The sequence below is a fragment of the Haemaphysalis longicornis genome, unplaced genomic scaffold, assembly GCF_048455015.1.
Source record: "Haemaphysalis longicornis isolate Haplotype H1 unplaced genomic scaffold, Haemaphysalis longicornis Haplotype H1 scaffold_3, whole genome shotgun sequence".
Taxonomy (NCBI): Eukaryota; Metazoa; Arthropoda; class Arachnida; order Ixodida; family Ixodidae; genus Haemaphysalis; species Haemaphysalis longicornis.
This window is the reverse complement of record NW_027526335.1, coordinates 1,097,830-1,123,304: the sequence shown is the minus strand read 5'-3', so window position 1 is coordinate 1,123,304 and position 25,475 is coordinate 1,097,830. Positions and strand designations below refer to the sequence as shown.

Here is a 25,475-nt window from a genome sequence, read left to right as displayed (position 1 = left end):
GTCGCCAATGCTACCAAATGCCGTTCCTACTCAAGAAGCGACAGTGGGAGAGGAAGAAACTCTTCGAAGGATAGGTAAACCCGCACAACCAGCCCAGCGCACGTGACAGCGTTTCGGGAATTCTCAGAATTACAGAAGATCTCGGAAGACACCGGTCTGGCTCTTTCCCCCGTCTACCCTCACGAGACAACGCAAGCGGCAATGGAGGCCACGGGAACACGGAGAAGAAAAGCAGCGCATGCGGCACCCACAACGACGCAGCTCGTGATCGGCGCAGCTCGAGGTCGACGTCCCGACAACGGAGAGATGACGACCGGACCCAGCAGAGGAGTGATTCGAGATCAAGGTCGAGGTCAAGGTCGAAATCCAAGACCAGGCTCGGGACCAGCGAAGCGCAGCAGAAGGGATGTCGACAAAAAGAAGAGCCCCAACAAAATAAGGTGAGCTGTGCTGGTGTCACCTCCCACAGCTCCACACAGCACACACGCATCAATAATCAAAGCCAATCAGAAAACCAGCCGGAAATCACTAAAATTCGACAAATGGTAGAGATGGTAATGGCAGAAAACAGGGCACTAAAGGCAGAGATACTAAGCCTTAAACAAGCCAACAAGGACCATTTATCAACGGAGTTTTTTGAGGAGGGAACAAAGGTGGAAGTTGCAACGCAACCTGATCGCCACATGCCGATAAATACGACAGAAGGGAACCCAGGTACGGAATCTCCCCCTCCGAAAAGAAGGGCAACAGCCCTTAGCAAGCAAGCAGAAGAAACAGACAACATCACGCTTCAAGGAAAGACTGTTGATAAGGAACTGTTAAACACTAGACTACGACAGTTTGAGGAAAAGTTTGAAAGACTGCTTACAAAATTTGAGGAAATCATAACAGCGAGAATTTTTGCACTAGAAAATGCCCGCTTCAGTGAAGGAGGCAGCGGTAAAATAGGTCCTATCACAACGACCAAGCCCTACGCGAGGCCACCCGCGACAGAAAGTACCAGGAATAACCTTGAAGCCGCTCAACCCATCACTTATGGCCAATAATCACTACAACTGATTTGTTATATGGCAATGGAATTGCAGGGGCTTTCGGAGGAAGAGAGGAAATCTAGATGAATTTATACTTAATTACCGCATAGAGGAAGGACCCGATGTAATCTGCTTGCAAGAAACGGGAAGCCCAGCCAAACTACCGAATTATAAATCCTTCGGTGCGGAAAATGAACACTCCTCTAGCGATAGCGATAAGAAATCGATGGTCGCCACCCTCATCAAGCGCAATCTACCAGTAATACAACACAACACAGGTATAGAAGCAATCGACCATGTCCTCACCGAAATTATTTCAACCAAAAAAAGAGGGGAAGGAAGTATGTTTATACTCAATGTGTACAGCAGCCCCCGTAGTAACCACGTTTGCAAAGCTTTTCCGCAAGGTGATAGACATAACCAAGAGAAATGCCCTGATCATAACGGGGGACTTTAATGCGCACCACTCCGCCTGTGGCTACAAACGGGAGACGACCAAGGGAAGGAACCTATGGCAAGACGCCCAAATCGCTGGCCTCTCTCTAGCCACCGACCCAAGGTACCCCACTAGACTAGGCAACAGCGGCAGCATACACACGACGCCGGACTTGACCTTCACAAAAAAAAAAAAAATTCCCTCGCACTTCCCCGAGGGGGAGAGTGTGTAAGTGCGAATGCACGGTTGTTGATTGCACGATTACGGTGGATATCGTGATCTTGGAGTGGAGAGGAGGCGCCCAACACCCGCAGTCACTGAGCGGAGAGAGGAGGAGGAGAGTAGCGCCCGCCGTTACGGCGAGGGCTACACGAGCGCCCTCACGCGTCGGAATGCGGAGCGCCCGCTACGCGAGCGAGAGCTCTCCCGCCCGAAGTGGAGAGGAGGCGCCCAACACCCGCAGTCACTGAGCGGAGAGAGGAGGAGGAGAGTAGCGCGCGCCCATCTCCCCCCGTTGCTAGGGAAGACGAGGAGGAAGACGAGGAGCGCGCGCACCCGCAGCTGTTGCTACGCGGACTACGGCGGCGGACGATTCAGGCTCGCTTAAGAAGTGCATTCGCACTTAAAACATGGTTGACGACCCAGAGTGGCTCAACATGCAGGAAAACTTGGGCAGTGACCACTTCATAGTGACCACACGGCTCACAGCGGGCCCACCCCATCACAAAAGAGGAAACGTAATCAAGATTATAAACTGGGATGAATTCAGAAGAATCAGGGCAGCCGAGCGGGAGATATCGCAAGAGACAGGAAGCATAGAGGACATTGAGGAATTTGTAGGGCAGCTGCACACACATGCAAGAAAAGCGACGAAAACGATACCCGAAGAAGCCGAGCTCCAGCAAGCCGACACCACACTCTTGCACATCTGGGAGGCGAAACAAAGCCTTCAGAGACGGTTAAGCAAACAGAAGCTAAACCGCAACCTACGAAGGCGAATCGCGTATTTAAATAGGGAAATAGAAGAGTATTCAAACGAATTGACCCGCCAGAATTGGTACAGCACGTGCAATAGAATAGACTCACAAATGGGACTTGGCAAAACCTGGAATATACTTCGCTACCTAATAGATTCCCAGGAATGCAAGACCACCCAGAGACACAACCTCAGCAAGATCATGCATGATTATCCAAGATCGGACAAAGGCCTCATAGAAGAAATAAAAAACAGATACATTGGATCAAACACGAAGGAGAACCTCAAACTATACGAGGGAACTCCAAACCCCGAACTCGACCGCCCCATTACAACAGCGGAGGTCTGGGAAGCCATCTAGGACCTTCGTACAAAATTTGCACCGGGCCAGGATGGGATCACAAACAAAATTATAAGAAATCTCGATGACAATTCCGTAGAAGCACTAGCACAGTATATGAATCTAAGATGGCAAATGGGAAGCATTCCGAAGCAATGGAAAACGGCCACCATCATCATGATTCCAAAGCCAGGAAAGAAGTTAGGGCTCGAGAACCTAAGACCCATTTCCCTGACTTCGTGCTTGGGAAAGCTTATGGAGCACGTTGTACTCAGAAGACTTAACAAATACATGGAAGGCAAGGATTTATACCCCCACACTATGATCGGCTTTAGGCGAAAATTATCAACTCAAGACGTCCTATTACAGCTCAAACATCAGATCATAGACGGAAATGGCACATCATCGAGAGACACAAAAGCCATCCTAGGCCTAGACCTGACGAAGGCATTCGATAACGTGCGCCATAGCGCCATCCTCGAAAACCTCGGGATGCTAGGAATTGGGGCTAGGACGTACAATTACGTGAGAAATTTCCTCTCTGACAGAACGGCAAAAATAAAAATCGGCAGCATTGAATCTAACGAACTTGAACTGGAAGCGAGAGGCACACCGCAGGGGTCTGTACTCTCCCCCTTCTTGTTCAACATAGCCATGATCGGACTGCCAGCGGAATTGAAGGAAATACAAGGCCTACACCATACCATCGACGCAGATGACCTCACGCTCTGGGTAACCGGCGGCAGCGATGGCGCAATACAAGACACCTTACAGGAAGCAATTAATACTATAGAGACGTACGTCGAACCAAGGGGTCTCGTATGTTCGCCAGAAAAATCAGAACTACTACTATATCATGCAAACAGGGGGAGAATAAAAGGCGCTTATAAATCTCCGATTGAACTACAAGCAAAAGGTGGTCTCATACCAATAGTGCCGATCATCAAAGTCCTGGGACTGCGAATACAAGCGAATGGTCACAACACCGAAGCCATCAGGATACTAGAAAAAAGCGTACTCCAAACGACCAGATTGATTTCCAGAGTCCCCAATAGACACCAAGGAATCAAAGAAGCCAATCTAATAAGACTGATTGAGGCCTTCGTCCTCAGTAGGGTGGTCTACGTAGCACCATTCCTCTCACTGAAGACATGTGAAAGAACAAAGATCAACAATATGATTCGAAATGTGTACAAGCAAGCATTAGGCATACCCATAACAACGCCGATCAACAAATTCGATGCATTAGGGCTGCACAATTCGCTCGACGAGCTAATCGAAGCCCAACAAATCTTCCAGTTGCAGCGGCTCACGAAAACTCAGACTGGAAGACATGAGCTGCGGTCCCTAAGCATTGGTTATGATTCGCAACATGGAAATAAAGTTGACGTTCCCCCTGAAGCACGAGCACATTTGCACATTCCTCCTTTACCCAGGAACATGCACCCAGTGCATAACCAAGCCCGCAGGCAAGAAAGAGCCGAAGCTATCCAGAAGCGCTTTGAAAAAATCAGGGAGGCGATATACGTCGATGCTGCTGAATACTCTGACCGCACTGCCATGGCAATAACGGCGGTTGCCCAGCACGGCCACGGCCTCAGGCTCAGTCCGGGCAAGCCCACCTGAGATTGGGGAAGAAGCTGCCATTGCCTTGGCGCTAGCATCAACACAAGCAAGATATATAATCAGTGACTCCAAGACGGCAATCAGAAACTTCTCGAGAGGACCCATATCTGCTGAAGCGCTGAAAATTCTGAATAGATATAGCGGAGAAAGGCTCAGAAGAGTACAACTAGTATGGGCACCAGCTCACACAGCCCTACCCGGCAACGGGGACGCTCACAATCTAGCTCGAGGACTAACCGGCCGAGCTAGCCCGAGAAGCACCGCGGAGCAGCCCTCGCCCAGAACCGGCAGTGAACGCATGGTCACTTATAGAGAAATTATCGATCATTACCGACTGGGGAGGCTAAGATACCCAGAGGCGCACAAAACATTAGATAAAAAACAATCAGTTACGTGGAGACTACTACAGACGGGGATGTACCCCAACTCCGTACTGTACAATCACTATTATCCAGAACTGCACAGCGACAGATGTAAAAACTGCACAGGAAGGGCTGGCCGAAACACATGCAATGGGCCTGCCGTGCCATCACCACTACAGATAAAGCAAGAAGAATGATAACTACACCGAAGCAGTGGGAGACGATACTGCTCAGCTCGGACGCAGAGTCTCAGTCTTGGGCTGTCCGGATGGCCGAGGCCGCCGCCAAGGAGCAGGGGCTTCTGAAGAGGGGTGGGGAAGGGACTTGCAACCTACCCTACCCCTGACCCCATCCTGGGCAAACAATAAAGTTATTCCTCCTCCTCCTTGGCTAAACTCTCTTACGCTCCCGAGGACGCGGGCTGGCGGCACTCGATTGAACAAGGGTCACCGAATTGACGACGTGACAGGGTGTAGAAGCTCTTCTATGCTATGAGCAAAGCCTCAATGCGAATAAAATCGTACACATGAATAGAAGCGGCCAAATTGTGCTCCTGTTGTAAGGGCGCAGAACGTCGAACAGCGATTAAAAGTTTGGCGGTTGGATATGGTCTTTGCAAATTCGTTATATAACTCCCAAGCATCTTTGAAGGAGCTTGACCAAGTACATGGCGCTTATAATATTTGGTATCTCCTTAGGGGAAATCATCTACGCGAACACGCCAGTTGGGTACGGTTCCACTCCGACGGTGCGGACGGGGACAACTCTGGCGCCACAGCCCAGCCTGGACAGCACGTAGCCCGCCATAAAAATTGAAGCACTTGTTTGCGTGTTCCCTTTGACATATATGCCTTTATGTTTCCAAACGACTGTTTCCAAACGCAGAGTATGGATTGGCAAGTTGGTTGACTGGTTATCATGAAAAGAAGGCAAACACGCCTGCGTGGGATCATGATGTTAATGCTGCTGCGCATCGTTTTTGGATCGCCAGAAAAAAAATAGCTGTTCGAGGAAATAAGGCGGTCATGGCTCTCGCGTCTTGCGCAGGGACACCTTGTTTGATGGACAGTCATTGGTATAAAAGTAGCACCTTTAATCGGAATGCTACGCCCTTCTCTAAAATTCCTAGATCTACTTCCGCACAGAGCATTACTATGACCAGCCACAGTATATCAATTGGATAAAGTAGGCCAATGAACCAAGCAATATACTTATCGATATGGTTTTAATCGAAAAGTGTGGTCCACGCCTTGGTCTTATGCCAAAGTACACATCGAATTTCTTAGTCACATTGTATGTCACGCGTAGTTATTGCAAGATCCGGCAATTTGATAGCCATGACTGGTGATCTGTGAAACATGATTAATTAGCGCAGTAAAGACGGGACAATAAGCAAAGATCACACAGGACTAGCGCTAGTCCTGCGTGGTTTTTCCTTATTGTCCCGTCTTTACCGCGCTAATTAACCATGCTTCTCAGTTCGAACCAACTAGCCCACATTTATGCGTGGATCAAATAACTCAATATCCGTGTTATTTCGGTCCGCTCGAGTAACTGGAAACTGATCTCCCCTGCCACGTGGTTTTGGAACCCTTAAGCATGGTCAGTGTGTTGGGATACTGGTCCAAACTGCGCGCTAAACAGGAAACTCCACCGAGCACAACGGTACAACTGTGATGCTTCTGTCATCATCATCATCATCATCACCAGCCTATCTACGCCCACTGCAGGGCAAATGCCTCTCCCATTGTTCTCTAATTACCCCGGTCCTGTGGCAACTGTGACCAATTTATCCCCGCAAACTTCTTGATCTCATCTGCCCATCTAACTTTCTGCGCCCGCTGCCCCGCTTGCGTTCTCTAGGGATCCACCCTGTTACCCTTAATGGCCAACAGTTATCTTGCCTTCGCATTACGTGCCCTGCCCACACCAATTTCTTCTTCTTAATTTCTACTAGTATGATCTTAACACGTGTTTGTTCAAGGCCTGACCCACTCCGCTCTCTGTCCCTTAATGTTGCACCTATTGTCTTCCGTTCCATTGCTCACTCAGTAGTCCGCAATTGAAGTCGAACCCGCTTAGTGAGCCTCCACATTTCTTCCCCGTAGGCGAGTACCGGTAAGATGCAGCGGTTATACACTTTGTCCGTCATGGACAATGGTAGGCTGCCATTCATTATCTGAGAATACCTCCAGAATCTACTCCTCTCTTCCCCCCATTGTTATCCTTCTAATTACCTCTGCCTCATGGTTGGGATCTCGAGTCACTACTTCGCCTGAGTAGATATATTCACTTACCACTTCCACTGCCTCGCCACCTATCTCAAACTGCTATGCTGTCCCGATGTTATTGATCATTACTTTGGTTTTCTGCATATTCATTTTCAGGCCCACGGTTCTACTCTGTTCGCCCAGTGCGGAAAGCATGCTTTGCAATTCGTCCCCCGAGTTACTTAGCAAGGCAACGTCATCAGCAAATCTGAGGTTACTGAGGTATTCTCCATTAACCCTTACTCCCACCTGTTCCCAATCCAACGTTCTGAATACTTCTTGTAAACATGCTGTGAATAACATTGGAGAGATTGTGTCTCCTTGTCTGACACCCTTCCTTATAGGTATTTTACTGCTGTCCTTATGGAGGATGATGGTAACTGTGGACCCATTGTAGATATCCTCCAGTATTCTTACATAATGCTCATCTACCCCCTGGTTCTAAACAAGCTGTGAATAACATTGGATAGATTCTGTATTTTGTCTGACTCCCTTATTTATACGTATTTTACTGATCTCGTTATGGAGGACGATGGTAGCTTTGGACCCATTGTAGATGTACTCTAGTATTGTTACGTAATGCTCTTCTACACACTGATTCCGCAATGCCTGAGTGACTGCTGACATTTCGACAGAGTCAAATGCTTTCTCATATTCTATGAAGGGTATACATAGTGACCCATACTCTGCGGATTTCCCTATCAACTGATTGATCGTGTGAATATGGTCCATTGTTGAATGGCCTTTATGAAACCCTGCTTGTTCTTTAGGTTGACTGAAATCTAAGGTGGCAGAAATTCTGTTAGCGATTACCTTGGGAAGTTCCTTGTAGACGACTGGCAGTAAGCTGATCGGCCTGTGATTGTTCAAGTACTTCATGTCACCTTTCTTATGGATTAGGATGATGTTCGCGTTCTTCCAAGATTCCGATACACTCGCGGTCATTAGGCATTGTGTGTACAGGTTTTCCAGTTTTACTAGTACAGTTTGTTTGCTAACGCTTTGCCCCGTTTCATTTCTTTCAAAGCCTTCCTTACCTCTTCTGTCGTTACTGGTGGCATGTCTATGTCCTCTGACCTCTTTTCCCGTTCTGTATTATCCTGGATGTCCCGGCTACTGTAGAGACCTCTATGGAACTCCTCGGCTACTATGACTATGTTATCCCTAATTGTGACGACATCGCCGTGCTTGTATTTAAGTGGGTACATCTGATTTTCCCCATGCCTAGACGCCTCTTCACTGCTTTCAGGCTACCCCCGTTCTTTACAGCGTGGTAGATCCTCTCGATATTAAACTTCCGTATGTCAGCTGTCTTACGCTTATTGATCAACTTCGAAAGCTCCGCTAGTTCTATTCTGCCAGCTGAGGTGGAGATTGTCATGCTTTGCCGTTTCCCAATTACATCTTTCTTTTCCTGGGGACGTTTACCAGTATCCTGCCTAGCCATCGTGCCCACTACTTCTACTGCACACTCCGTGATAATGCGTGTAAGATTGTCGTTGGCTTCCTGTGTCGTAAGCTCTGCTTCCTTGGTAAGAGATGAATATCGGTTCTGCAGCGCGATCCCAAATTCTTCAACTTCACGTCTTACTGTTAGCCCATTGATCGGCTTCTTTCGTACTTGCTTGTTACGGTCCCTCCTGAAATCTTACCAAACGGTGGTCACTACACCTTACCCTCCCGAGCACTTCCACATCCTGCACGACGCCAGGGTTATCGCATAATATGAAGTCTACTTCATTTTTATGCTCACCATTAGGGCTCCTCCACGTCCACATCCGTCTTTCGCGTTTGCAGAAGAAGGTATTCATGATGCGTAGATTATTCCTTTCTGCAAACTCGACTAGAAAGTCCCCCCTGTGATTTATACAGCCTAGACCATAGTTCCCAACTCCTTGTCTCCAGCGTCCTTTTTGCCTACTTTAGCACTGAAGTCTCCCATAACTACTATACCGTGTTCTTACTTTAGCCATTGCCGATTCCATATCTTCGTAGAAGCGTTCAACGAACTGGTCGTCGTGGCTTGGTGTAGGTGCGTAGCCCTATACCATCTTGAATTTTTACCCCTTATTAAGCCTAATTGCAATACCGGCTACCCTTTCGTTAAAGGGGCACTGACACAAAATTTTGAAGGCGAGATGACTTCGGAGATAGATTGGTGGGAACACATGTACATCATCTGCAAAATATCAGCGGCGAATACAGCCTAGAACATATTTAAAATCAATTTTAAAGTGTGCTAAACGCAACCGAGCAGCCAGCAGAGGACCACGCGCAATCGACATCCCGAGGAGATTGTGTAAATAAACAACATACAAACACGTCACGAGTTTGTGCCGGCTCGCCCGGCTCGCCGCTCCAATCGGAGGGCCGTAAGGCGGAGCTTCTGCTCTCGAGAACGAACGACCCGATCGTTGGCGGCGGAGGCGCCGTGATTTCGTGAGCTCATCGGGCAGCTGGCCGCGACCAAAGTTCTACAGCGATTCATGGCACTCTGTTTCTATTTCTGTTTATTACCATTGGATGCGAAAACGCGCCGGAGACACGAAAAGCCCACTGAGCGAGCCGCACGGTCGCTGTGCAGGCGGCGGCCACGGCCGCGAAGTGGCCCAGGCCGGCGCAGTTAGCTCGAGTGATAGCCGCTGCACGAAATCGTCCCCAAGTCCCGACCATGGTGGCTTACATGAGAAAGGAGTTAATGATGCGATGACGGGTTGCATTAGAAATTGTCACCTGCGCCGCTTACGAGAGCGGCACTCGAATATCCGCCGCAGTGCTAAGACGAACACATCTGTAGGCGGACCTGTAGGCAGACCGGCCGGCTGCTCCCAGCGCGCGTCTTGCCACCCACCGTCTCGAGCGTCGCGCGTCGTTCTTTAGCCGCGGTAACTCGCACCGCCTGCGTCACCTCCACGGTCGCTTTTTAATTAAGCGCCTCACGAGATTAGTACGTGGAGGCATTCGCAGAAACTGCCGTCGATGCGGATTCGACAGTGCAACCGTGCAACGGCGGCTCTGCTCTGTGATAACCCTCCGATGGTCACGTGGTCAGCTTTGTTCACACAAAATCCACAAAATCCATCGTTTCGCGGCACTCGCTGAAACCGAAACTGCGACTGGCCGCATTGAAAATGCCTCTAATTAAACAACCGTCGCACGCTGAAGCAAATGAGGTTGATACAGGTTATAAGTAGGTCACTAGCTACTTATCGCAACCAAAAAAACAAGATGCAAAATTTTTGTGTCAGTGCCCCTTTAATGCTATAATATTCGTCTATGTTGCCAGCTATGCTTTTATTGACTAGAAATCCCACTCCCAGTTTTATTCTGCCCACTAGACCACGGTAACATAGGACGTGTCCATTTATCAGCACCGTAAAGGCTTCACCTATCCTCCTAACCTCACTAAACCCTATGACATCTTATTTAATGCCCTCTAATTCTTCGAACACCACCTCGAGACTCGCATTGCTAGATAAAGTTCCCGTGTTAAGCGTTGCCAGGTTCAGATTCCAATGGCGGCCTGTCCGGCTCCAGGGATTCTTAGCACCCTCTGCTGCGTCACAGGCCAGACTGCCGCCGTGGCCAGTTGCTTCGCAGCCACTGGAGACTGAGGGCCGTGGGTTAATTGGCGTACTCGTCTTTGTACGCACTCTCAAAAGCCAGACAACCGCTGTCTCGTTGCTTCCAGCCCTCAACCTGTGCAGCGCTCTGAGCCCCTGCGCCAACGGTTCCACGTGCGTGGACCTGACGCACGGCTTCCAGTGCGTCTGCCCCGATGGCCTGAGGGGACTTAACTGCGAGGAAGACGTAGACGACTGCGGGCCCGGTCTGTGCCAGAATGGTGGCACGTGCGTCGACGGCCTAAACTCTTTCAGCTGCTTCTGCCCTGCCGGTTACGCAGGATCCGCGTGCGAGCTCAACGTGGACGACTGCGCATCCGGTAAGCATTCTAACCTTACTTCCGAGCGATGTGGAGTTCACGCTCTGAAACATCGCTTATCGGGGGCCCGTTGATGTTGTTGGAGCAAGACGAAAGAATCCCTCGTGAGTTGCTGGCTTCGTTGCAAGCTACGTAACACACAGGCGGGCCTAACGAACACAGTGTGCACTCCCTTTTGTTGCATGGACCGAACTATGCTCGCACCCTTTCCCCCGTACCAGAGTGTACTTTCAGATTCATGGTGGAAAAAAAGCTCAAGAAACACAAGGACACAAAGAAGAGGGGACGACGCACTCAGCACTGTGCGTTGTCCCCTCTTCTTTTTGTGCCTGTGTTTTTTGCGCTGTTTTTCACCATGAATCTGAATCTGCACCAACTATCCCAACCTGCCATCTTACCAGAGTGTACGGCGGTAGTCTTCGCAAAGCCTTGCTGGATAGGAGGTTTGGTTTATCCTTGTGATTCTACACCGCACATATCTGAAGGTGGCGTCCCGAGATGAAATGTATAATATGCCGATTTTTGGTATACAGAAACAAATTCGCAAAGAAAACACTACGTCTTAGAAAGGCAGCTTTCATTTTGCGCACGCGGGAAACGCTGCCATGTGTGGGTTCGAGCTAGGTTCGAGAACTCCAACTGGCTCCTTCACTTCTTTGGGCTGATTTGTTTCGCACTTAAAGGAAAACTCTGCCCTGACATCACGATGATGGAGACGAGAAGATTTTGTTGCTGGACGCGGCACCAGCAGAACATGCGCGTGATGTAGGTTGGACGTTCAGCAGGCAAAAATAAATTAATATGGGCAATCACTAGGAAAGAAATGCATACCCGGAGAAGATGTGCGTAGTACCTCGTCGACACTGGCTTGGCCTTGGTGCACTTCCCGCACTGCAGGCGGATGAAAAGTGACCACGCGATTGCAGGTGGGTGGATTTGCAGCATGACCTGGGCGGAGGGCGGGCACACACGGTATGCTCAGCAGTGGCACTCAAAGGGACCTATCTGCCACCTATTGGTTGGGTGTCAGCACGCAGGGTTGAGCAGCTTCTCCCTTCGTTTTTGCATGCAGCGCTTCAGGTCCATTCCAACGGCAATAAAGTTGTGACCTCTGGCGTTTTCTCGCAGGCCCCTGCCAGAACGGCGCCACGTGCATCGACGGCGTCAACAGCTATGGCTGCAAGTGCGCCAAGGGATTCACCGGAAAGAACTGCGAGAAGACGTACCACGACTGCGCCACCCGGCCATGTCGCAATGGCGGCTCCTGTTTTGAGAGCCTCACGGTGGGCTCCCATGGACCTCTTATCATTACCCGAAGGTTTTCTGGCCTTTATGCACGAATTGCGACCGGGGTTCACTTCATGGAACTAATCAGATTTATTACGCATTAGGAAGAAATTCTGTTCAGCTTGAATAGTGCTCCTTTGACGATTCCCGGCCGGATTTTTTTTTCCTCGGGGCATTCAACCCCCGCTTACAAAGCGCTCTCAAATTTTTTATCAGTCGCTGTCAAAACCGTACCTCAGTAACGCGATGACAATAAAATTGAAGCGCCACTGCAACATTTTTGAAACATTATAAAATCAGCATCCACAAACACAAACCACCCCCCGAGACACACCAGAGCCGAGAACGTATTACAGCCCTCCAGGCTACGTCACATATGATGCCTCCGGGAAGGCAGAAGTCTCCTCCCGTTTCGGCGCTTTTATGTGCCGTCTAATTAGTTACGCACAGACCAGTGTCAGAAGCTGTCTTAACCTCGATACGATTGGGGCTGATTGTCACACAGAAGCCCTGACATTAGGCGCCGATATACTGGATGGCGAAATACAACGCAGGCGTTGTTCTGTTTAAGACCGAATGTTAGGAACTGTTAACCGTGGCGAGGGTAGATAAGGGTCGATGTGAGCAAATTATCTGGTAGTGAATAAAGTAGGGGTGAATCTATGCGCGAGGCTTTCACCCAGTGGTTAGCATAAATGAGCTAATGATTGCGACGGCGATGTTTGTTATGATGAACTAGAGAGAGAGAGAGAGAGAGAGAGAGAGAGAGAGAGAGAGAGAGAGAGAGAGAGAGAGAGAGAGAGTTTAATGAACACTGAAGGGGTTAGCCCCACAAACGGCGGGGCTTGCTACTTCATATGGCGGTGAACATAGTGACGCGAAAAAAGAAAAGAACAGGGGAGGAAGAAGCCCGCAGCAACAGTGAATAAAAGGGAGAAGAAAATAAAACCAGTTCCCAACGTAGCAAAAATTTGAAGCACTAGGAGAAAAAGATCAGACGATACCAATGTTAAAGAGCCTCGTTTATTTCCATCTCAGATAAAAAAGTTAAGAGAGACTTTCTCCCTAGCGCCGCGTCAGCGTGATTTTGCTATGGACCAAGAAAGTGATGCAGCTCCAAAGAGTTTCCGCGTAGCAGTCGCACAAGAGTTCTTTTCGCTGTTTCGCATTGAGTTATATGCTGCTGGCAGTAACACAAGACATGCCGTATGTCTTCTCTCATAGAGCCCACAGAGCACAATGGCAAGTCCGCCCAGCCTGTCTTAAAAAGAAAACTACAAGTGAAGGCAACGTTCGGGCGTTCTCGGTGAAGGGCAACTTCAGTTTCCTTTGGATTGAGGGTCAATCGCGTGCAGAGGCAAGGGTAACATAAGAGGGTCCTGCCAAGTTGAGAACTGCAGTTTTCATCTCGTGTATTCGCGGCCGTACTTCCGTCTTGTCTGGAATACGGGATTCCAATAGACGCAAGCAGATTGGCACTGCCGTATATGCAGAACAGACAGGCAGAACACCATCAGAACACCATCAGGGAATTTAAGGGATCTAGCACGTTCAAGCAAACAACAAAGCCAGGATTTTCGGCCATGCCTATATCACTGTGTTAGAAGAAACCTACCTGATAAAAGTAGATCACGGCCTCCCAGTGTAACGATGATTTTCCGACGCATTACTGCAAGCTGGCCTAGTTGGAACCGATGCATTTTGACAGATGGCGCACTCAAACGGGGACAAGAAAGAAAACACGGCCAGACGCTTCCATGGACAGTGTTTCCTTCGCCTGTGCCCGCTTGTGCGCTCTATTTGCCACAGCTTGCTTCGTACACAACGAAGCCCGCAATCGCTTTCTTCCTCAGGGGTTCCGGTGTTGCTGTCCAAAAGGGTACCGCGGTGAGACGTGCGAGACAGTGGAGCACGCCTGTCTGCCGAACCCGTGCCGAAACAACGGGACGTGCCTGAAGAAGGGGGACTCGTTCGCGTGCGTCTGTGCACCGGGTTACGAAGGGAGGACGTGCGAGACGGACGTGGACGACTGCGCCAGCGCGCCCTGCCTCAACGGTGGCACGTGCGTCGACGGGCTGGCGTCGTTCACGTGCAGGTGTCGCGGCCCCTACGCGGGAGCCACCTGTTCCGAAGGTGAGAAGAGTGTTATGCCGTAGGGGACGAAAGAGACGGCAGCGGCCGCTACCTTTGTTAAATGCAGAGCATTTCAGTAACTCACGATGTCACCCGCGTTGACGTCCGTAGTCGTAGTCCGAACCCCTCCCCCTACACTATATAAAAAAAATACTATCCGGCGCCTGGTTTCGATCCCTCAACCCTGCGGGCGGAACGCCACGTACATGGTGCTCTACCCACTGCGCCACAAAGCCGACACAGAATCAAAGGCTACGAACGCACCTTATATCCTTGATTCATTCAAACTACGTCGAGAAGCTGCTGATACAACGCATTCACTACCACCAACTCCCCAAACACTAAACGTTAACGCAATACACCCACCCCCTATGTGACGCATTTACTCGAGTCCCCCTCGCGGGGACATGGGCCCAATTTTGTCTCTTGAGGGCACTGGCACGTCGCTAATACTTGGCAATAGAAAGATGGGGGTTTAAATAGATGATTCATCGATCTATTATTAAAGCGAAGATTTATAGGGCTAAATGGAAGAAAAAGCCCGGACCATCTCCACTAACGTGAAACCTGGGGAGAAGCGAAGCCTGCCTGGGCACATGGCGCTATGGGAGCTGCTCATTTCTCTTGCTACACTTTATTTATTTATTTATTTATTTATTTATTTATTTATTTATTTATTTATTTATTTATTTATTTATTTTGTAAGGGATATAGTTGACCATCCCCTAGTAGGCTGGACGTCGTTTATTGGCAGGAGCAGAAGAAAGGCGGGCGTAGGTACAAGCGTACAGACGATGGCCGAACTCGCGCGCAGAGCACCTTCTGCCGTACTTCTTCCGCTGCAACCAGCGTGCGCGCATACCGTCGTGCATAGACTGACCACGATCGCATGGCACTCCTTCTTGATGCGGCGCATACCCCGATAAGCTGATGGCGTTACAGGAGCTGCTCATTAGCCTTGCTACAATCAAACATGTTACGTGGTGGCAGGAGAAATGAGGCGAACGATGGTTGATAGTGAAGCGCTCTATTTACAAGATGGTGGCCATGGCCATGACAGCACCGACGCCAGCTTCGTGCGGCGCCAGGCTTCTGCTCCCTCTAGAATCCTGTCTTGTGCTGTGCGCCACGTCTTCTACTTCCTTCTTGCAATGCAGCCCCCGCGCCGAAGACGACCGTCCAACGGACGGGTGCGGTGAAAATGAGGTGAGAGAATGGACAGCTGAGTCCTTGCCGCCACCGATTACATTGTTGGGCTGTAAACGACCGGCCCGGAACAGCGACGCCGTCGACTCCCCGTGGGGCATCCAGAGCCGCTGGCTACGCGCCAGGAATCTGGGAGGGGGTATGGAGTCTCGTCTTGTCGCATCGCGGCTCGTCACGTTGGCTGGCCATTGGCTAGGAACACAGGACGTGGCTCACCGGGGCTGGGCAGGCTGACGCAATCCAGGGGGCCTCGAGCGATGTTCAGGGGCCGAGACTGGATGAAGCTGAAAGGGTTAACGGAGCACACTCCACAGAACACATAACATGTTAGGCGGTGGCGGGTGAAATGAGGCGAACGATGGTTGATAGTGAAGCGCTCTAATTACAAGATGGTGGCCATGGCCGTGACAGCATCGACAGCGGCTACATGCGACGCACTGCTTCTTCTTCTTGGATCCAGTGTGGAGCTACGCGCCACGCCTTCTTTTTCTTCTTCTCGTAACAATTTATTTATTTATTTATTTATTTATTTATTTATTTATTTATTTATTTATTTATTTATTTATTTATTTATTCATTTATTCATAAAAAACAATTTTACGTATGTCTACGTCACACGCTCGGAAAATAAGCTTGGGCGTCTATGCTTCTCTGGATTCTCTGCAGTACTCTCATCGGAGTTTACGCTGCACTTTCCGACGGCTTCGGTCCTCAACTTCGCCAAGGTTCCCGTGAAGTGCCACCTCCGCGCCATCACGATGTCCTTCCACATGAAGACAACGCAGACCAAAGAGCGCGGCACGCTGCTGTCTTACGCGTTCCGCGACCCACGGACAAATGACGTCCAGGACAACGCGTTCGCCGTCTCCGACCCCAACAAGCTGCTGCTCTACGTTTTTGGCGAGAGCTACGACACGCACACTGTCGCCAAGTGAGAAACGTCTCAGGCTCTTGAGCTACAGCAGGCTGTTTTCTAGCGTTTTTTTTTTTAATTGTGGACGACGGCAAGGTTAATGCTCCAAGTGCCGAACGTTTTAGCGTATAACGCGCTACAAGAACGTTTTGAGACTAGTTGCATTTGACCCAGGAAACCAGTGGATATGCCACTGAGGAAGGCAGTTGAGCAGCCGCAGCTCGTGCACAACTAATAACTAGAATTTTGTATGAGAACATGCGTCGCTTATTGCTGATAAAATACTTATATGAGGAAAGTGTATGTTAAAAGCTCGTCTGTACCTCATAGTAGAATATATTTCCCCAGTTGTTCAGGAAGTTGGAAATGCAGACTCGCGAAATGTGCAGTTGGCTAGGGTCAACTATCGGCGTAGAGAAATTGGGGCGTGTCTTACTTGCATTGTACCCCGGGTTTGAATACCAGATCCTAATTCACCAAATCTTCTTTTATTTACGCATATTCTATTTACATTGTCGGTCTTGAAACCATCTGTCGGGCCGGCCGATGCCGGTGTCGGATTTTTGCATATTGGCACATTCAATGCTCCCGCATCAAAAGATGGACTAAGGGCCGTATTCCGAGTCCATTCGCTCCCTCAGCTCTGCTGAGGGGAGGATTGCGCAACGCGTGAGGAAATCGAGTTCAAGGGTCGCCTGCACTCGGGACTCAGAATAGCGGGGTGGACGCTGATGCACGCCGTGTTCGCTGCAGCGATGGCCAGTGGCACCACTGCGCCCTCACGTGGGACAGCCTGGACGGACAGTGGGTCTTCTACTGGGACCAGCGAGAGAAGATTCGGGGACTCAAAGCTGCCGGCGAATACGTGTTCGAAGGCATGCTGGTCGTCGGCCAAGACCAGGACGATGTTGGAAGCGCGTTCAGCGGCATCGAAGCCTACTCGGGACACGTGGCTGAGGTGTGTTCGCCTTGGCCAGGGCTTGGCCGCTAAGCACTAAAAAAGGCTCCCTGACGCTTTGGCAAGTAGCGGTAAAGAACGCTAAATAGGGAGTTTAGGCATAGCGGGTAGCGTCCGCTAATGCTACGGCGGCGGGTACCGGTACTCGACTGGGCACTTGCGCATTCGTTCCCGTAGGGTGGATTCGTTTCGCGGGCCCTCCCTCGCCGTGCCCACACATTCGCTCCGCTGAAAGGCAACCTCCTATAGCAACTCCACGCGCTCGCATGCGCAGTCGGGTCCCGGTAACCCGCCGCCGTAGCGTGAGCCTCCGCTAGCCGCAAAACTCTCTAAACGACACACCACCCGATGGCCGGCAGGGGAGCGGAAAACGCGTTGTTAAGGCTCCTCAAAAACACGCTTTGAACATGATCAATTAACTCGCGCAGTCGGGACGTTACGGGTTTGAGCACATACGAGCCGAATACCGCTTTTTCCCGAACAATGGGATGAGGGATGAGTGAGTAGTCAGCAAAAGACGCAGAACTATAGCCTTGTGAGGCATTTAGGTGATTGCTCCGCCCGGGTGACGTCCTTTAAAACTATTCGCGGCCAATCACGAAATGAAGTCATCCCTTAATCCTCTGCGCTTATTTTGAACCGATGCATTTATTGCGCTGCTTTACACGTCACCGTCGTATTTTCACGTCAGGGAGCAAAAACGTCTGCTATTGGTGAGCCGTTTTTGCGCAACTTCCGGCCACCCCAAGCGTCGCCCTTTCATTATGTGCTTTTAGTTGACGCCGACGCAGTTCCCCAAGTGCAGCTACAATATGCTTACGCGCTAGTATTGAAGCGCGGCACCACACGCAGCTCAACGTGTGGGACTACGCCATGACGTCGGCCGAGGTCAGGGAGCTGTCGCGAGCGTGCAGGCTCGCCGGCAACGTGGTCTCCTGGCCCGAGATCCGGGAAGCGGCCACGACAGGCATCGTGTCCTCTGGCTATGCCGAGATGTGCGCAGGTTAGTCGTCGAGAAACACGCACTTGCGAATCCCTTTGCCTGCTCGCGATTGAACGACTTCTCGTCTTGTTTCTAGTAGGCGCAAACCTCCTAAAGGACAGCACCTCGGCAGTTTCTTGCCACAGCCTGTCCAACCCCTTCGAAAGACGTAAGTAGCGTGTTGTGTTTGTCGAAAAATCCTCTGTACTTGAATACACTTGCATTCAAAACGGTGTGCTTTTCTCGGTGAGTCTACACCCGTCCATTCGCTTCCGTGGCATCCGTTGAAATTATCTTCGTGCACAGGCGCAGCGTGCTCCAGAGCGGTGCCTCCGTGCCGCAACAACCCGTGCCGAAACGGTCAGCGATGTGGGGACGACCTCCACGGTTTCCCGATGTGCTTGTGCGACGAGTCATACGAGGGCAGATTCTGCCAGTACGGTGAGAATTTTGTCCCTCCACTGCTATTTTTCACTGTCCGCCTGTCGGGTGGGAAAAGAAATTCTATCGAAATTCTCAACCGTAAAGCGCGGACTTTCAAGTGGTGCACCGACAGATAAGCAACGCATAGGTGCTTCGACGGATCCGACCGACACCAGAGAAAAGCGAAAAAAGTAACGATAACATAAAAGCAGTAGCGGTCCTATTAGGACATTGCTTAGTGCGAGAAAAAGGCTGTTCGAACAAACTTAAACCAGTACTTCCGGCATACAGTGCTCCACTAGTATTGTTTTCAGCGCTGTTTTTCGAAGTACTATCATGCATCACCTGGTCCTACTTAGCTAACTTGTTCAGTGCTCATTGACTGGCGCTGCTGCGGCTTCAATGAATCAGCGATCTCCCATCAGGTATAGTGTGAGAAGAGTATTAATATTATTTCCGCTCATTATAATATATCACAAAGTCAAACGCTGAGCTGGGCAAAAAAAAATTGAGGATACTCTTTTCTTTCAGCCGAAGTTTGATTTCAGAAGCGTTTATCTCAGGAAAATCTACTATAGTGGCACAGGTGCACTCCTGACACGCTGCGCTGCCAGCAAGCCGGGAGCCACCCTGTATCTGCAAAGGTGCTGGTTCCAGTACAGCGGGAAACTCAGGGGCTACAAAGTTTTACGCAGGTTTCTTAGATCGGAAAGATATGGGAATAAACAACTTCAAGCTACCTTTTCGGGCTCGAGCTCTTCCCGCTGAGTGAAGAGCATCTTTGCCTAATTGTAATCGGAAAATCGTTTAACGACTTCAAAAGAACCCTGCGGCACTCTTCTCAACTTTTTCTAAATCTAAAATGCTTTCAGAACGTAGTCGCCAAAGACATCCAATACCCAGTACAGGCGGTCACAACATACCTCAGCTAAACATTACTGCTCTATGCCGATCAAATAAGTTGGAAACCTGCTCAAACATTTTTTCTCTGCTTCCCGAGTCTTGGCTTTCTTCGAGCGCTCAAATTGCGTCATTACAACAATCTAGCGGCTATCGGACACTTTCGTTTTGTTGCAGCAATAAACGCATTCGATAGCCGCTGTAGAAACGAAACCCACGAAACAAAGCAGAAATGAATTGCTCTGCTGCGAGAACAAATGAAGCTGCAGCGCCGCTCCGTGCTGGCGACGATAATTATAGCTTTGACAATGGTTCCAGACGCGAAGGAAGGCAGTGAAAGCTGCGTTATCGGAAGAATGAATATGCTTTATTTAAAGGAGGCACGAAGCCCTTAGGGGGGGGGAAGGAGGTAAGTAGGGAGGGGATGAAGGGGGATGCCACTGAAGTTCATTGTGGGATCATAGGTCCGTCCGAGGCCGTCTTCGTTCTTGGGTGCCGCATAAAAAACACATGGTATACTGCTTTGTAGAGACCACCCTCTAGTGCGTATCGGCCTATTGCTCCGAGTAAGGGCGCGTCACTCCGCAGTAGCTGTAAATGCGCGTGAGCGTCAGATGGCACTGGCCACTTATCAAGCAGGGCGGCTCTGTCCTTGGCGAATGTCGTACAGTGCCAGAATAAATGGTACAGGTTAGGCGTTGTAGCCTGCCCACAAAAGCTACACGTGGGTGCCCATGTGAGGGAAGTGGCGCCGTTATACCATTTTCGGGTTACGTCTGGGATATATGCCGCGTTTGCGTAGGCCTCGTTAATAAAAATTTCCTCTTGCCGTCTGGGGGGGATTCCAGCAGGCAGGAAGCCCTGAGAGGTGATGTCTTGGAGCCGCTTACTGCTTGTTGCAAGCGTTCGCGCTGCAAATACCATGTTACTGGAGTAGGGGGTTGGAAATCATGGGAGGAGAGGTTAGGAGGCACTCCCGTGCAATGTCGTGGGCTTGCTGATTTCCATCTGCTCCAGCCGTGTGACCAGGTGTCCACGCAAGTCGAACAATCGTGCCTTGTTGCTGGAGGGTCTGTATTAGTGCTATGATGTGATTGGCAGTATCATTGTGAGTCTAGGCCTTGGTGAGCTCGTGTAACGCTGCATGAGAGTCCGTAATTAGTCTGAACTTGGTGACGTTAGTCGGTGCAGAGTGTTGCAGTTGTTGAAGCGTCCCGAGTATTCCAATGAGTTGAGCTTCTTTGGCGAGGCCGTAGGTGTGCTCAATATGGCGGCGGCCGTTGAGGGCAGGGTGTTCAGGGCATACCAAGGCAATGGCCGCTTGCGCACCGTCAAGTGAGGCGTCTATGAAGATGTCCCATTCACCAGGACCTTTTTCTTGCTTAAGTTTGCGTATATATCGTTCCCGTACGCCGTGCTTCGTCTTGGGATTGGTTTCCGGCGCACGATACCGGTAGTTCGACGATCCCAGGATGGGATTGAAGTGGGTATTAGAGTGGGGTCGACTAAGCTGTTTTGCAGATCCCATCGTTTGAATGCTTGGCCTTGCGGTGTGAGGTCAAGGCGTTGCTGGTGCCTAAGTTGCGCTTCCTCCACTATGCTGGTGAGTGGCGGCAGTTGAGCGGCCTGTTCGAGGATATCAGTGCGTGTCGCAGAGTCCCCTTAGCGACAGCTTCGCCGTCCAGAACTCTGGGGTTCATGTTCGGGCGCTCATCAACATCATTTGCCATGTACAACGCGAAGATCTTTTTCATGAAGCGAATGAAGCAGTCACTACTGATCTGTTTTGCGGTGAACTTGAAACCGCTGACTTCGATGGCTGGCGAATAGCACTGTCTCCTTCAAAAGGAGGGTTGTTGTCGCCCGCGTTTTCTCCAGGGAGTTATGTTTTTTATATTGACAGGGAGCCGTTTTTGTTTTTCCGTTTTCGCTTTGCGCTTAATAATCCTTACTCTCGATTCGCACGTCCGTATGGCTGAAGACGCCGCTTGGGTCCAAGGACTCCTGGCTGCTGCCTAAAAGGGGGAAGAGGACCGAGGAGGATCTCCAACCTCGTCCTTTTCCCACCGGGCACACAATAAAGTTGTTCTCTCTCTCTCTCTCTCTCTCTCTCTCGATTCCCAGACGTCGATGAGTGTCTGACCAATAGGCACCGCTGTTCCGGGATATGCATTAACAAGCCGGGTTCGTACGAGTGTGCCTGTCCACAAGGAATGTTCCTCGGCAATGACAGCGTCACCTGCCTCGGTAAGCCTATTTCCGGCGTGGTAGAAAATCGAGGGGTTGTATACATCATATTTATTTATTTATTTATTTATTTATTTATTTGTTTATTTATTTATTTATTTATTCATTCATTCATTCATTCATTCATTCATTCATTCATTCATTCATTTATTTATTTATTTATTTATTTATTTATTTATTTATTTATTTATTTATTTATTTATTTTTAAAACTTGGCCACACGTCTCTGGCCCAGTTTTTAGCACACGCGTAGGCTACCCTCGTGTAACTGCCGTGGCAGTACGCAAGAGAGGAGGGGAGGGGGCGAAATCTTCGGACTCCACGGTGATGAGTGGCAGTATCACTGTCTGTCATCAGATAACGGCTACCGCAAATATTTTACTGCCGCAAGCAGCGCAACAATGAAGTTCACGCTGCTTTGGCATATGGTTTCCCACAGTTAGCGAAGATACATTTATAATGTCCATGGAGAAAAACAAAATTGAATTAAGCATTCGGAACGTTGTGTATCCCGACATCTAGGTAGGCGAAATATTATGTATTTCCGTGAATTCCGAAGTGTTTATATAATCGTTGACTTATTTTTCATTTTCTGTTATCCTTTGCTCTTAATTTTTTCCTCCTGTTAGAGATTCTCGTCACGAGGTGTGTAGAATTAGTTCATAGTCGTTATCTACTTGAATTCGATCGTTGCATTTACAACGGAAGGTGATGTAACCACCTCGGTCAAGGCTTCATTTACTTATATAAAGAAATGATCCATGTGCAAAAATCTTACTTTTCTTTGTATTTTCTGTGTGCTTGATATGTCCGCCCTGCTCAGAACCGAATAGCCGCCTCTCGGCGGACTTTCTCCTTGCACCGAGTTCCTTTCGCGGCATTGCTGTTACGAATTATTGTATACTCAACCGCAAGTTGACGTCATTCAATGCACTCATTTCCAGAATCAAGTTTCTGCACCGACGCCCGATCAGCATATCTTGTGAGTTCTTTACAAGCTTTCTTTGTTCTTGAGCTCTTGATTTTCTAAAAATAAGCAAACCGTTTAAAAGGTTTTTTGCCTTGAGTTCATCATGAAAGTCGGCTTCTAGCTTTTCTGGTTGTTATATTTCTTTTCCTTTTATTGGTGGACTTCAAATCCGCCAAATCTCCTTCCAAATTCATACGTCTAAAAGAGGGGCAGGTGGATGCATCGCAGCGGTGTCGTTAGCTCTGGCAAAAAGGCTGTGGTTTACGGGAAACGTACCGCAGTGAAGGTCAAGGATGTGTGCAGCATACATTTTTAGCTAAGGAAGCAAACAAAGCAGATTATGAACACTGCACTTTCACTCCGGTGAAACCTATCCGGAGCTTCGGAAGTGCGACACACTTTCAGGCATGCCTCGAGCTGCACGTTTGCTCTCCATTAATCTCCGGATCGGCGACCGAGACGCCGGAGTGTGCGAAGCTCGCGCTTAAACGGAAACGTGGACATGCGCGCTTTGGGAAGCTCAGCGGTGAAGAGACAAGAGCCCGCCGTGGCTTTCTGTTCAGGACGGAGACTCGTGGACGCGCGGCTGCGAAAAGTGCACCTGCAACCGGGGAGTGACCGAGTGCTCTCCGCTGAGCTGTCCCCGGGCCACCTGCAAACAGGTGATTCCGCCGGGGATTCCCCGTTCTCTCGCGTCCAATGTACGACTCACGCTTATCTCTTCCTACCAGGGCGAGGTGATATTCAAGAAACCTTCTCAATGTTGCCCGTCCTGTATAAAAGGTATGGGCAAAATAAACATTTCAAGACATCAGTAGCAATAGTATAGTAATAGTAGTAGAATATAGTAGTAGCGTATATGTTGGTAGCCGAACCGGACTTACTCCCGTTTTGTGAATCCCTCTTCCACTCGAGCGTCCAGTCGACGAGATTCTTGGAAGCGATTCGAGCTTGTAGAGGCACTGCGCTATCCTCCACTCAGCCGAGTCGAGGGAGCGCTTTCGGGGAGGACCGGCTCAGAATGCGGCCACTAGCCTCACATGAAACTGCCGGCATAGAACTGCCGGCGACAGCATGTATACTAAAGACACAGAGAGGCGCCAATCATAACTAAGTCCTGTGGGCTGCAACAAACCCCACCAGAAGACGAGATCACAAAAAAGCTAAGTTCGCTCCAAGTTGCAACCGTTCATAATGCGGTGACCTCTCTCTCTCCATTTTTTTTTGTAATTGAACCTTTAACACAGATGTGTGTCTGACTGCCGTTTGCAGTTTGTGTTTATATGTGTTGGGTTTTGTTGCATCCCCCCCCCCATCTAATGCCCTTCGGGGGCCTTAGGGTATTCAAAATAAATTAATAAAGTAAATAAAAACCAATGTCCCCAGGCACACTGCCCGAGTGGCGCACGGGGGGGTGAGGCAAGGCTAACCTTGCACAGCCAAGCCGGTGTACGTGCTGAGGTGGTTCTCACTCGGTGGGGTCCTCAATACACATCGCAACCACTTCTCTCTTCAGTCGTGTCCCCTATCCCCATGTCTTTCCGGTTGTGAAGTGACGCTGGCATTTCAGTGATTTCGGAAAGGAGGCGTACGGCCGAAGAATTGACGGCGAATTTGTTTCAGAGCCACCGAAGTGCGTGCTGCGCGGAAACAGGACGCTGACCACATTCGACGGGCTCTCGTTCACGCTCAGCCCCAAGCGCGAGTACACCATGTTCGAAGATTGCCACCACGGTAATTTCTACGGTTACGTCTCCGCAGTGGGTCGCAAGGTGAGCATTGTCTACGAAGCACTTCCGAAATGTTGTTCGAAACCGCTGTATAAAAATATACCTTAATTTCGCGCGTATAACCCACCCCTGCATAAAATTCGCACCCCCCAACCCCTTTCTGCCCACCGGAAGAGAAAAAAAATCTCATCGCGTATTGGCCGCACATTTGATTTAGGAAAGGCTTCACCAAAGCTACTGCTCAAGCAACACATCGCACTGTGTAGACAGAAAAAGCGTGTATTTAGCAAGTAGAATACACTGACTGCAAGGCGAAAGTCACAGTTCACTCAGCGTCAGCTGCTCTCGCTAGAGCTATCACTTGACCTGCAGTCCTCACTGTAGCACACACGGTCATCTTCACGGCACACCCCGCACTGCACTAAATGAAAACCCCTGCGCATTATCCGCACCCCTACGTTGCCACTGAAATTTTCACATTTTTGGTGCGGTTATACGCGCCAAAAATACAGTGTTTGGGGAAAAAATTATTTAAAAAGTGACAATAATGACCCTAAGTGCCTACCACGATAAATGAATGGTCGTAGAGAGAGCTAGAGAGAGACATAGAAGAAAGCTTATTGACTTCTAGGCCTGCGCCCAGTGCTGAGTTCAGCAATGTGCGAGCTATGCTGTGCTATGTGCCTCTGTGCAAGATCATTTGCAAAAGCGACGCGATGCTTTCGGTGTGTGTTTTGAGCAG

At 49.6% G+C, this 25,475-nt stretch overlaps 1 protein-coding gene across 3 annotated transcripts in view; it reads left to right on the top strand.

Moving 5' to 3' along the window:
* The window catches only part of LOC144173831 (sushi, von Willebrand factor type A, EGF and pentraxin domain-containing protein 1-like), a 226,919-nt gene that overhangs the window by 170,197 nt on the left and 31,247 nt on the right, over positions 1-25,475 (top strand). For 2 of the 3 annotated variants that reach the window (XM_077702090.1, XM_077702088.1), the window contains exons 18-30: positions 10,733-10,984; positions 12,113-12,267; positions 14,125-14,404; positions 16,277-16,541; positions 17,277-17,481; positions 18,334-18,484; positions 18,561-18,632; positions 18,770-18,904; positions 21,911-22,033; positions 22,978-23,015; positions 23,567-23,665; positions 23,735-23,786; positions 24,627-24,775. In XM_077702090.1, coding sequence (XP_077558216.1) covers positions 10,733-10,984; positions 12,113-12,267; positions 14,125-14,404; positions 16,277-16,541; positions 17,277-17,481; positions 18,334-18,484; positions 18,561-18,632; positions 18,770-18,904; positions 21,911-22,033; positions 22,978-23,015; positions 23,567-23,665; positions 23,735-23,786; positions 24,627-24,775 — 1,976 coding nt within the window. The remainder of the gene's footprint in view (positions 1-10,732; positions 10,985-12,112; positions 12,268-14,124; positions 14,405-16,276; positions 16,542-17,276; positions 17,482-18,333; positions 18,485-18,560; positions 18,633-18,769; positions 18,905-21,910; positions 22,034-22,977; positions 23,016-23,566; positions 23,666-23,734; positions 23,787-24,626; positions 24,776-25,475) is intronic. The other variant, XM_077702089.1, reaches the window with a different exon arrangement.